General features: G+C 35.5%; 1 protein-coding gene across 1 annotated transcript in view; it reads left to right on the top strand.

The window, feature by feature from the left end:
• LOC136026095 (sphingomyelin phosphodiesterase 4-like) overlaps window positions 1–13,063 on the top strand; it is a 76,897-nt gene that overhangs the window by 49,140 nt on the left and 14,694 nt on the right. Inside the window, exons 7-8 of the mRNA XM_065702372.1 lie at window positions 6,690–6,783; window positions 11,963–12,090. Of these exons, the coding sequence (XP_065558444.1) occupies window positions 6,690–6,783; window positions 11,963–12,090 (222 nt within the window). The remainder of the gene's footprint in view (window positions 1–6,689; window positions 6,784–11,962; window positions 12,091–13,063) is intronic.

Genomic DNA, 13,063 nt, shown 5'->3' with positions numbered 1-13,063 from the left:
AGTTATTTCTGAAGCTGTTTATCCCGGAGATCCATGAAAACCTGTTATAGAGTCAGATGATGGTCTATACAGTACAATCACAAATAAGTATTCCGGTTTCTGTCTAAGCTGAAGAATAAATGGTTCAAATAACAATTCTGATATACTAATAGCCCTTTCCTTACCACAACCTCAATATTGCTTTGGATGTATGATACATTCTCTCTGTATTCTGGTTTCTGGTATTCTGGTTTCTGTCTAAGCTGAAGAATAATTTTTTCAAATAACATTTTTGATATGCTACTAGCTCTTCCCTTACCACAACCTCAATATTGCTTCGGATGTATGCTCCATTCTCTCAAGGTTGTCTGAGTTGGCGATTCCTTTGGTAAAATTTGTATCCTCGAATCTGCAGGAGAGCTGAGTTATGGTCATTTAGCCAATTGTCAGAAAGACTGAGAATCTGAGAATATGGGTAGTTCACATATCTCATTTCAAAAATTAAAAGAAGGATTTGAACCCTTTGCGGTTAAGGTGGGAAACTTTGAAGCCTCCTGCAGCCCCATCTCCTTACTCAGATTGGTTCCTACCTTCGAACAAATAATTCGAACCAAAAGATTTATATTGTCTTGCTATCCCAGTATCATTACTCCGATGAAGGTGCACCGTAAACATACCTCCAAAAGCAACGTTTGAAATTTCCTTGTTTTTAAGACTGCTAATACTGTAGGAATTGCCATCTTAATCACCTACATTAAATTTCAGGAGACAATCGGAACACGGTTTCATCCCCGCAATCCAGCAAAAAGACAAAACAACGAGAAATTATTTAATACAGTGCAATTTTTTTCTAAATGATTATTTTGGCTCTATATCTAAGAGCCGCTGTGAGTATAGCACAGATAAATATAAAATAAGACTTACAGTAAAATAAACGACCATTAAAAATTAAAATCAAAATTAGAACAGTCACAGCATCAGAACTTAAAGGAAGACCAACCAGGACTGACAAACAAACACGAAAAAGGCCAGTTTATTCAGATAGAGACAAGTCAGGAGCATGTATGTGATTCTTGCTTTTTTGGAAGTTAACCCAAAAGGTCCCTTTTATACAGGTTCATTGCTATTAACTATCGCTGTTGCAATATAATGTCTTAAATCGCTTTTAGTTGAATTTGCGTATAATGCGCTGAGTGATAACAAAGAAGTTCTAATTTAGCATACCACTTTATTCCATTTTAGAAATTCTAATTTAGAACACCAGTCAAAAGAGAATAGATTACAAAAAAAAAAAAAAAAATTCCTGTGATCCTTTCATATAGCATACATTTAACATGACGGCTTCCAAGTTTTGAAATTCACGCAACCCGACTACATAATTTCACCTGAAATATAAGATAATTAGGCAAAATTAATATTATATTATTTCATTATTATTACTTATTATTATCCATAACATACCCGCAAAAGCTCGAACTATAATATCATCATCCCATTTGCAGCATACCAAGGCACCATAGCTACAGTGTTGTCTTACTTGATACAGATAACAGGGCAAGCTAGGGGCTACCCATCATTCAACTCTTTTTTTACACCAGGCACTTACAGATACCAAGGAATTCCTTGCGCAAACATGGTTTAACATCATCACCAATAAAAATAGACTTATTTCTTTAAATAAGAAACTCTTATTTAATCCAAGCAGTGATCGACAATAATAGATCGCCGAGTTTTGTTATCAAATGACAATCCATTCACAGACACGTCCAAAATCAGAGACTCAGTATCTCTAATAGGTACCTCATTCAGAACCTAGAATAACAAGTTGCGCATCTTATCGCTATTTTCCCCAACAGACGATTTACTGACCCCTGAATTCATTTTATGTTCACATTTTTTATCTCCGATTGGTGCAACACAATATTCTTCAAAGCTGGCAATTCTGAAATCAATGTTTACCAGTTTCACTTCATTTTCCAGAAATTACTTGTATTTTCTATCAATGTAGAACCACTGATCGCTAGACTCCAATCAGTTTTACTGATTAGTCAAACATTATGCAGTACCTCAATATTCTCGCCAATGGACTGTATTTCCAGAGCTTTCTCAATTTCCTCTGTTTTTGACCTTTGGCAATCACTGATCATCAACGAGTCCGATAATCCAGCTTCAGTTCGATTATGTTTGCCTCTGGCCATCCCTCTCTTAATGGAAAAAATAAATTAAGACTAAATGTTCTGACGAAAATAGCATGTGTTTAAAAGGTTGGAACTGTTCCGGAATTGTGAGATGGTTAGGGATTTCTATTCCGTAGCTAAGTTTTCTATTATGGACGGCCTCCTCATAGTAGTATAAAGTTTATAGGCATGCAAATATAATGAGTGTATGTATGTGTGGGAGGGGGGTTAATAGGCTGGAGATTGCTTCTTTTACAGGACTTAGGCTTTTGATTGAAGAGTATCGGTGTGAAGATTATGTTGTGACCAAGGTTGGCCAAGGATTGCACAAAGCCTCTGTTTAACTGGAGGTCCCAAGGACTTCTTGCTGTCCGGTTTTCCGGCTTAAGTGCTTCGTGTAGACATGAGAAGATGGTTTGATCTCTGTCGTGCACTGACTTAGAACCCATTGCTTTTCCTGAGACCCTAATAATTTCAATTATTTAAATAACCTCAACTTGGAATGTTAAAACATCAAAAAATAAATATCGCATTGATAGTTTGACTGACGAATTCAGACCTTTTAAACTGGACTTATTAGGAGTTTCAGAAAATCATATCCCTGGGAAAGGAAACATGAAATTAGGTGATATAGAATGTATTTACTCAGACAGGAAAGATGGGGTGCATAGCAGAGAGTAGGGCTCTGTATGAAGTTTCTTACTAGTTTGCTAGCTACTGCTGTAACCCGGATAAGTCTTGCATAGTTCGAGAAGGGATTAATAATAGAATACTTGCTGCTCATTTAGGACTAGAAGTGCAAGGTTCCAATCTTATTAGGATATGCCCCTGTATAACAGACTGATGGTGATATTATTGACTTAGCTGAACTTTACTTTCAACTACAGGAATAAATAGACAGGATCCCAGGTAGAAATAAGGTACTTCTCTTAAGGGTTTTAATTCCCAGGTTGGTAGAAACACGGATATATGGTATCCTAGCCTAGGCAACTTTGGTCTATGACAAGAAAATAGTAATGATTATTGACTGCAGCTATTTTTGTAGGTGTGATACATGTACAAATATAATGTTTGGTCAGGTAAATGATCAGTTTAATAAAATGACCTACAAGTTAATAGGATCGTTAACAGAGAGGGAATGATCAATCTGAATTTGTCCCAGCTAAAGATAGGAACGAGGCTACAATTATCGAAGAAGGAGCTAAAGAGAGAAGGAGGGAGGAGGTAAAAAGAGATGAGCAGAACATTTTGAGCACTTCCTAAACCATGGTAGAGTTACAGGAAATGATATAGAAAAGAATGAAACAGTTTGTAACACATCGGAGGTGAAGGAAGATTTATTTTGCGACGAAAAATTATAGAAACTACTAATAGGTTTAAAAAAAAATAAGTTCACGGGCACTAATAGTGTCGTAAATGTTTTCTTTTTAATGTGGTGGTTGTGAAATTAGATATAAATTACTGAAAACTGCTATTTTGAAAAAGGGGAAGTACCTAATGATTTTTGGAAAGTTTAATTAAACCCCTCTCTAAAAAAGGTGATAAGAGCGAATGTGGTAATTATAAAGGCATTAGCTTGGTTTTTGTAGGAAGTAAAAAATGCCGCCGTCCCATCTCAAATATAAGAAAAAAGCCGAATCAAATTGGAAAATTTGGTCGAAGTGGGCAACCCCCAAGCCGTTGTGCCCTTCTCTTTACACCCTCCTCAGATGTTCCGATTCCCCCTCAATCCTTCCTTAAATCCCCCTTAAAAATCCTTCCTTTCACCCAATGCAGGGACGACCTGCTTTTCGGTTGGCCCAAGATGATTGGTCGAAAAGGACGAACTTTGGTAATCTCTCATCCTTCATTCGCAGAACTTGTTTTATCTATCTCGACCATTCTCTTATTATAGCCCTAGAAGGCGGGATAGAACCACATTTTTCGTACACTTTACTGTTTGAAATATGGTCAATAAGACGGGTAACCAAAATAATCAGTACACAATTCCTCTGGAAAACATCAGATCTCATCCGTCTTTCAGAGCGACCACAATTCAGAACCATAGTTGGTCACTTCATCACTGTAGCTTCCAATATTCTAAATTTGTTCGCAGACTTATTTTATTATTTGTTAAAACTTCTTTCAACTTTGAAGAAAAAAAAAACTCTGGGCCCCGGCAATGTCACTTTTAACATCTTATCAATGTCACTTTAAGTAAATAATGCTATGTACTTGATCGATTTTCTTGCTATTCAACATCCCTTCTTCGCCTTTACTTATTCCCAGTCTAAGCGACTTAATCTTCTTAAAATGTATTTTCAAGCCTGTTCTTGCTTCTTGAGCTTTCAAAACATCCAAAAAATCACTCAATTTGCTAAAAATCTTATCTAGAAACTTTCATACTGATATATCTCGTGAAGGAATTTTTTTTTACCAAAAAATGGATGACATATACTTTGATCAGCTCATCAAGAGCTATCGACTGCCGTCGAAAAAATCTATCTGTCTTAGTTCTAAAGTTGACTTTTTTGCCGTAAGCCAAGTTTCTAGCGTCATTACTTAGAAAGGAGCAAAGGATAAACTCTAATTTCTTTAGCAATGAGAGAACTTTTAAAGTTTAAGAGGCACATCTGATACCATTTCTCTACCACAATCCCAAGTGCAAAAAACCGAATGGTAAACTCAGCTGAAATCACGAACAGAAAGGGGTAGAAACACAAGCAAAAAGAAGCTTTCCAAAATGCAAAGTCATATTCATCAATCCGGCCAAGTTCCACACTTTCTGTAAACACCGCAGAGGTTAGACCCTTACCACTTTCTAGGAATAAGCTGAAATCGGGGCGCTAGGAATAAAAAAAAAAACACGACAAAACCAAAGTGTTGCTCTCGCAACACAATGAAAAAGTTTGTAGCACTTGAAAACCTGTTTATAACAACATAAAGGACAGAGTATTAAAGAAAAACAAAAAATACACACACGAAAAAACGACCTTCTGCATAATCTTTCGTAATATGTCATCCTTCATCCACAGAGCGTGCCCTGGCCATATTTACTCTTATTACAACCCTAGAAAGCGGGATTGAGGGTTAAAGAGGGTGAACGGGTCTGAACCCCTACCCTCCGAAATATTTCCTCAACTATTAGACGGGTGTTAAATATGCAGGTAAAAAAACATTATTCCTACAAAAATAAAAATTATTTTTCCGACTAGTAAATTGGTCGGTAAATGCGGGTAATAAAAACTCATTTGAGACTGTTAGACTCGGGAGGTAAGCCTGATCTTTCTAATTATAGCAGTAGCAATAGAAGCAGTGGAAGTAGTTTTAGTAATGGCAGTAGTAGTGTTCTCATAGTTCCCTTTGGTTAGTTCAACATCCCCTTTCTTTTAATGACTCTAATATTTTTTTTGTATGCTTAAGATCTTTTCCTTTTAAATAACTAACTAAAGTTATCGTCATTCCTTAATAAAACGTAGAAAGTAACAAATAAATTGGAATGTTCTTAATAAAAAAACAGGATTTTAGATTAATACTTCCTATGTGTCTTCAAGTATGAGATAATTTCCCAAACCTATCTGTCATTTGCTATGACGGGTATAGAACCTTTCTCCACAACAGTACCTATAGATCGCACTTTTGAATTTATTGTCATAGAAAATAGTAGATAGTTTTAAAAAAATCGTAATTTTCTATCAAGTAAATTCAAAACAAAAGTAGAAACTAATTTTGCTCGTAGACTTGGAAAACGGAATGAGAAGATAGGACAGTGTAGAAAAAAATTCTGCATAAAATGAAACACAATTTATTCTTCTAATAAGTAGTGAGGCTTGCAAAGCTAAGGACAACCAAAAAATTGTTTTGCAAGTAAGAGCATGCTATGGTGGGTGTTTCCTTGCCATCTCTCTGCCAATTTTGGTTTGATCATAGTTGCAGCTACAGCTGCAACCATGGCCGTATCCAGGGGAGGGGGGGTACCGAGTTTGACACCACCCTGAAATTTTTGTTTTGTTCTTCTGATTTTACTTGTTGTTCAAGCCAGAAAAATGCAAGTTTCCTGAATAATGTAAAGTTTGCTGATTCCAATGTTACACTTTTTGTTTCGATCTGAGCAATTTTTTAGGAGTTTGGGCTAATATCCGTAATTTCCTTAAATTTGTTTTCAAAATAACATTTTAATATCAAGACTAATTTAGATAATAGCTACCGATCCTGAACCAGCTAAGAATTTTCTCTCACTTGCTATTTTTTTAACGTGTTTTTTTTATGATTTTTGGTTACTATGGGCCGTGGTTTATCCCTTAATAAGTTGCAGCTGCTGCTGTAACCATAATGAAGTTTATGCTAATTTAAATCAGGTTATATTGATTAGTGATGTGGGTTAACTTTATCATTAACTGGGTTAAATTTGAAACCATAAGTATCCACCATGCCTAATATACTCAATACTAGTTTTTTTTATTTCTATAGTCATCTTACCACCTAAATCAGAGAAAAAAAAATATAGCTCTCTACGAAAACGTGTATTTTTCGCTATAAACTTCAATGTTTCAGGTCGATCAATTGCTTCATTCAGCGGAGGAAGCGAAAATGCGGATAAAAAATTCTCATCTTGCAAACGTACCTGAGCAGCCAAAACCTTCTGGTGGTAAGTATAAAGAAAGATGTTTGTTCTCGTTTTTTTTTAGATGTTCGTCTGTTTGATGATTAATTATATGAATGTCAAATAAATCATCATAATAATAATAGTAATAATAATTTATTTTCTTACCGTCTTGAACAAAAAAACCACTTGAATGCAAAACGAGTTTCGCGTGTTTTCTCGCTGAAAACACTCTTTATGCTGAATAGAGAGTTTTCTTAATGTCCAACTTTACAATTGAACGAAAGGACGATTTTAGAAAGCTTCGTTTGAAACGGCTCATTCAAACGAAAATTGATAGTTCAATTGTCCTTTTTAAGTAGTTAAAAATGCCACGGCAAAAAAGGTTTTTTTTTTTTAAAAAATAGTTTAATTTTTGGTACCTCATAATAAATATTTGCAGGAGTGTGCTCTTTTAGGCATGAACATTCATTATTGGAGCATCATTATTTATTTATTTATTCATCCAATAGCTTGTAAGCATAACATACAAAATAAAAATCAAAAAGTCAAAAGTGGCAACTGCTGGAATATTTAACAAAAATCGATGATAAACGTATGGTTTACAATATACATCATTGTAAAAAGAGGTGTTTACTAACTCAGCCTTAGAACTAGGAACGGTACAAGCAGTGACACTACTATCAGGTAATGAGTTCCGAAGTTTTATTGATTTATTTACAAAAGACATCTCACCTATTTTGGTGCGGGGGGTGGGGTAAAATTTCAGTGCGTTTTGCCTGGTTAATGTATAATGGCTTCTTTGAAAGAAATTTTCTGAATCCAAGTTTACAATGCTGTGGACACTGAGAAGATCAGGGCGCTTCCGGCCAGTGTTTCCACTTTCTCATTTTTTAAATCCCTAATAAAGAGCTGAAAAATCCCTAGAAATCCCCATCTTCAGTTCCAAAATCCCTAAAAATCTCCCATTTTCTAATTACTCCCTGAACCGCTTCTCCCTATCTCATTTTACCCGTACCATTGAAAGGTAACATATTTTGGCTTCTTAGATTGAAGTCTAGCTATCACTACCATAATAGAATGTCTTGTCATGCGGTTTAAAGCGCTTTTTAATCATCAGCTAAATACAAATAGCTTCAAATATACTTCAAATAATATTAAGCAAATAGAAAAGAAAATGTAATATTGTAATGTAGATTACAGTACAAGATGTTTAATACTGTTCAATCGTAACTTTGTAAAACGTAATCAGACCTTATCTTCCCCTGATGTGTCTTCAACATTTTTTGTATGGTGGCTGAAGCTTTCACCGTTCTCATGTGGTGAAGTAACTGATCATCTTCACATTCCACACTTTCTTGAGCCCTTTTCATTCCATATTTTGTTTTTAGAATCCCCCGCAAATTTTATGTTTTCAATTTATTCTGACGGTCAGTTTTTACTACTTTTACAGCACTGAAAAACCTCTCGACATTGACATTTGAAAATGGAATAGTGGAAATAAATAATACTGCCGGTTTCAGGTTAGGAGACAAATTCTGTTCCGGCAGCATTTTTTTTTTCACCAATACCAAACACCAGCAGGGTCACGGCATCCATGTTTTTGACGTTTTCAATATCGATGAGGCTCTGCCTCCTCCACTCCTGCTCGGTTTTGGTTCCGTCCCATGGGATCTGTCCATACTTCCTAACAAAAGGTAGCAGAGAGGCAGGCTGAAGTGATTGAGCTGACACTGGGTCAACCATTTCAGCTTATTTGTAAATGTCGTCTTCGAAATGGAACCTTTTCTGTATCTGGCCTACTGCTTTGATATGGAACGCCTGTGCAGCTTTGAGAACTACTTCGATTGATTCAGGGAGGACGGCGGTATCTGACCTTGACGTACAGAGGGTATCTTGTCCGTTAGGACCCAAGTAAATGCTTTCAAGGGGAAGTTAAAACTTCCGATTGTTCACATCGATTTCTAAAGCACTAGTTGATTCCACATAGTCCTTCTGCAGGAAGTTCAATGCTGAGACCAATGTTTTAAGCTTTGTTTATACCCCAAAACTAGAAATATTTTGGTTTCAAGAGCTCAAATTGTGCTTAAATTTGAATTTGCGACAGAAGTGATTGTTATATTTGTAAAGAACATAAAAAAAGACATCGAGTGGTATGTTCACTTTATTTGTAAGTAAAAAAAATGAACAAAAAAAATTGACCAATTATAGTATGAAGGTTCATGATTTTCCCCTGGGTATGTAGGCTTGCCAAAAACACACGATCCATTTATTCCTACATGTGCCATTGTTTTTAAAAAATGGCTGTCAGTTTGTTTGTCTGTTAAAAACTATGGTAATGAAACGGTAAGATAGGTGTTCGAATAGTTATAGCCTACCTCTATTATTCACGTCAGTACTTATAAAGTTGGCTACAAGTTCGAGTTCAAGTTTTTTTGATTTTACACAAAAATCGTAAACATCATACATGTACTGTGGAGAAAAAGAATCGTACATGCAATGCTTGTCAAAAAAATTTACTACAGTAAGAACCACTACGTACTCTATAAAACTATCAAAATATATTATAACTTTATTTATCTGACCTTTAAAAAAATGACATGCTATCTACCAAATAATCTTATGAAAAAACAACCCAAAAATGACAAACCACATGACTTCATTAATCGAGAACAATCCAAGCTGAAATTATTGTTTGAAGCCTACATCAGCATGGAACTGTTTCAAACAGTTCTTTGTTGCTAGTTTGTTACTTAGGACTCCTGTACATCTCAAAATCTGTGTGGTGTAAATTTTTTTTAACAACTGAAGAAGTTCTTCTCTGTGATTCCAAGTTCAATTCGCAAGGAAACAGATCCTAAATCGAATTATCCTGCTTCTCTGATCAAGAAGATGATGATGATGAACAAATTAAAGGAAAACCCTCTAAAATTTCCCTAAAAGTCCATGGGAGAGGAATAATTCCTAGAAAATCCCCAAATCCCTAAAAAAAAAACTCTCGCCCCTAAAAGACTTAAAAATTCCCCATTTTAGGGGGAAAATCCCCATAGTGGAAACACTGCTTCCGACGGAAGTGAAGACTCGGCAATCCTAACGCCTCTAAACGTTTCGAATATGACAAGTGCTTCAGGTTGGGAATTTGCTTTGTAGCAGATCTTTGTGCTGATTCAATTTTCTTCCTATCATCTTTGTTTATAGGGTAACATACTGGAGAGCAATATTCAAGGATAGAACGAACCTTGACTTGTAAAGTTTGAGAAAAATTTTATATTAAACTTCAAAATACTCTTTTAATTCTGGACAATGTAAATCGTGCTCTACCCGAGACAGTCCCCGTATGCTCATCAATTTTTAATAACGGATTAAATACTATACCAAGATCGCGGATAGTCCTCACCTCCGGTACGATTATACGACTATTAAAATTGAATGTAAAAAACTTGGCTTAGAAATGTAACATTATCCTCGCTCATTAATAAGAAATAAGAATTAAACTCCCTAAAAAGGGAAACAACTTCAAATTGCATTTTGTACGGTTGCATATTGATCATAAGCATCTCTTCAGTTCTGGAGACGATAGTATTCCTTGGGGGGGGGAGGGAATTGTACTTTGTTTCGGAGAGTGAGTAAACTAAATGAGCTCTTTCTCTCGAACCATTGTTCTGGAAAAGTTTAACTTTAACTGAAAGAGTCGAGTTTGTGGGGGGTGGTACCCATTTTCGCACTTTGGGCAACCATGGTCATTCATAAAAAAAGAACGAAATCAAATTTAAGAAAAATAACTTCTTTAATCAAACTGTTTATGGTAACGAACTGTAGGTAAGGAGCGATATGGCTCAGTAATAACCGACACTCTAAGAAACAGAGTCTTGATAACAATAGATAGGTCAAAAGAATCGAATTTTTGTGATTATTCAAAATATTAAATATTCATTAAGTTTAATATTACCCATCAAAAGCTACGAGCCTGAGAAAATTTGCCCAATGAAAAAGGGGGAAACGCCCCCAAAAGGTCAAGTGATCTAAATGAAAATCATATCAGATTCCAAGTTCTATACACCTTCAGGTTTCAAGCTCCTATATAATTTGCATTTTTTTTTCCCAGAAGTAAAATTACGGATGCGTGCATTCGTTTGAAAATCAAAAGTTCTAGTGCCCTTTTTAAGTGACAAAAAACTTCGGAGGGCAGCTAGCCCCCCTCCCACGCTCCTTTTTTCCTCAGAGTCGACCGATCAAAATTTTGAGATAGCCATTTTGTAGTCGAAAGATCTACTACGTCTTCGAGGATGACTTGCCCCCCCCCCCTGTCCGGGGAAGGACTGAAAGCTAAGAACAGTGTTCATTTTTACATATTGTATTGGTTATTGGGAAGCATAAAGATATATTCTGGGGAGAGGGGATTTTTCTTGTGGGGGGTTACATGGGAGGATCTTTCCATGGAGGAATTTTTCGTCAGAGGAGATAATTTCCATGGAGGGGAGCCGGATTTCCCAGCACTTTCAAAAAAATCAGAAACTAAATATAAAAAACAAGTTAGTTCAACTAAAAGTAAAGAGCAACATTAAAACTCAAAACGAACAGAAATTATCACATAAATGAGGGGTTGCTGTGGCTGGGGGGGTGCTTGGGAATCGCCTACTTTGATTTTTCAATTTGATTTAGCTTTTTGTTGCTTGTATTTGACTCGGGAGAGGGGTGCTGTAATTAATTTTGGCCCGGGCACTTCCAATCCCAGGAACGGCTATGACGTCAGCCTTACTTTTTGTGGTAATTTTTGTTCGTTTTAAGTTTGACTATATTATCCTTTGATAGTGGTTCCTGTTCTTTTAAAGCTTGAATTATCAGTTTATTTTGTTTCTGCTCGTTCTTGGTTCAATGGAGCTCTTTATTTTCGGAAAAAAGTTAATTCAATTAAAATAAATTTTCGGATTTTTCTTAAATTATGAAATATATGTTTGGTTGTGCAAGGCTGGAGCTTTAAGAATGAATGGCACACTGGGCAATCCTACAAAATATGACTTCTAATTAAGGTTTTGCAACGTATCTTAAAGAGCATTACTCCGGGCCTCAGGTGCTCATGAAAAGTTTGCTCGGACACTATTTTGATGAATGATAGATGGCACTGAGCAGTGTATGATAGAAGACCTTCTTTACTTGTCCTTCCTCTGACTCCCATCCATTGATTGTGTATTTATTTAATAAATTATATCTATATTTTTTTTAGGATTTTTAAGCAAAATATTTCATTATATATTTTATGAGGAGCGAAGAGGTGGATCTGAAAGTGATGAATATAAGAAAGCGTATGAGCATTTGGATGCCAGTGTCCATCAACTTGCTGCTCTTTTTGAAGTAAGTTGAATAAGTTCAGCCTTTGTATGTTTTATTGATGGGAGAAAGCGAGGGAGTCGGTAAGAGAAAAATTAATTTGAAGAATTAAAGTAACAAATACTTTGTCTATTTTATTCAGTTACAGGATGCAGATGAAAGATCGAACAAAAGAAAGTTGAAATATGTGAAAAATTAGGAAAATTTTGAAATATTTGGGAGGGATGGGCCGGGCTCAAAGACCCCACTTCCAGTGTACCTGCCTACTTAAGAAGAAGAAAATTTGAGTAACTCTATACTAAAATCTGCTTAAACATATTCTCCATCCTCGACTCTTGTTATTTATTAAAAGAATTCTAAAAAATGAGGATTACTACCATTAATTAACCAAAAACCACTTTTGCCATTGTATGTTAATTTTTTTATTGGCCCTTGACATTTTGTAGGTTATGTAATTGTGAATTATTTTGATTGTTTACTGTAATTGCGCAAATTGTGCATGGTGCAACATTTCTTCTTTTCATCAGTGAGCCTATTTTGCTTAATGCTACATTTTGTAGGAAATTTGACGTAATTGTCTGGCTTAATGTAACATGACACGATCTAGATCCTTTTAATATATTTTATATCATTGGATTCGTTGCTTAAGAAGGAAAACTAGTGGAATGCCTAAACTTCACTTCTGTGATTACACAATTATTGTGATTTTGTAATTATGCGATTATGTTTTTTGCAAAAAAAAAGCTGCTAGATATTTTGTTACGACTGTTTTTCTTCCTCTGAAGCAAATCTGACGGATGGTAGTTAGATAGCTAAAATGGTCATGGGGAAAAGTCATATACCATAACCAAAACCATACTATTCGTATTTGCAAGTTCGGTTTAATCGGTTAATTCACTTTAATCCATATCCATCAATTGTCCATTACCACTAAACTCCCTTGTAAAAAGAAAATCACAATAACAACGTTTGTATTGAATACTAAGCAATTTTTAAG

The sequence above is a fragment of the Artemia franciscana genome, chromosome 4 (assembly GCF_032884065.1).
Source record: "Artemia franciscana chromosome 4, ASM3288406v1, whole genome shotgun sequence".
Lineage (NCBI taxonomy): Eukaryota > Metazoa > Arthropoda > Branchiopoda > Anostraca > Artemiidae > Artemia > Artemia franciscana.
This window is presented reverse-complemented; position numbering and strand designations above follow the sequence as displayed.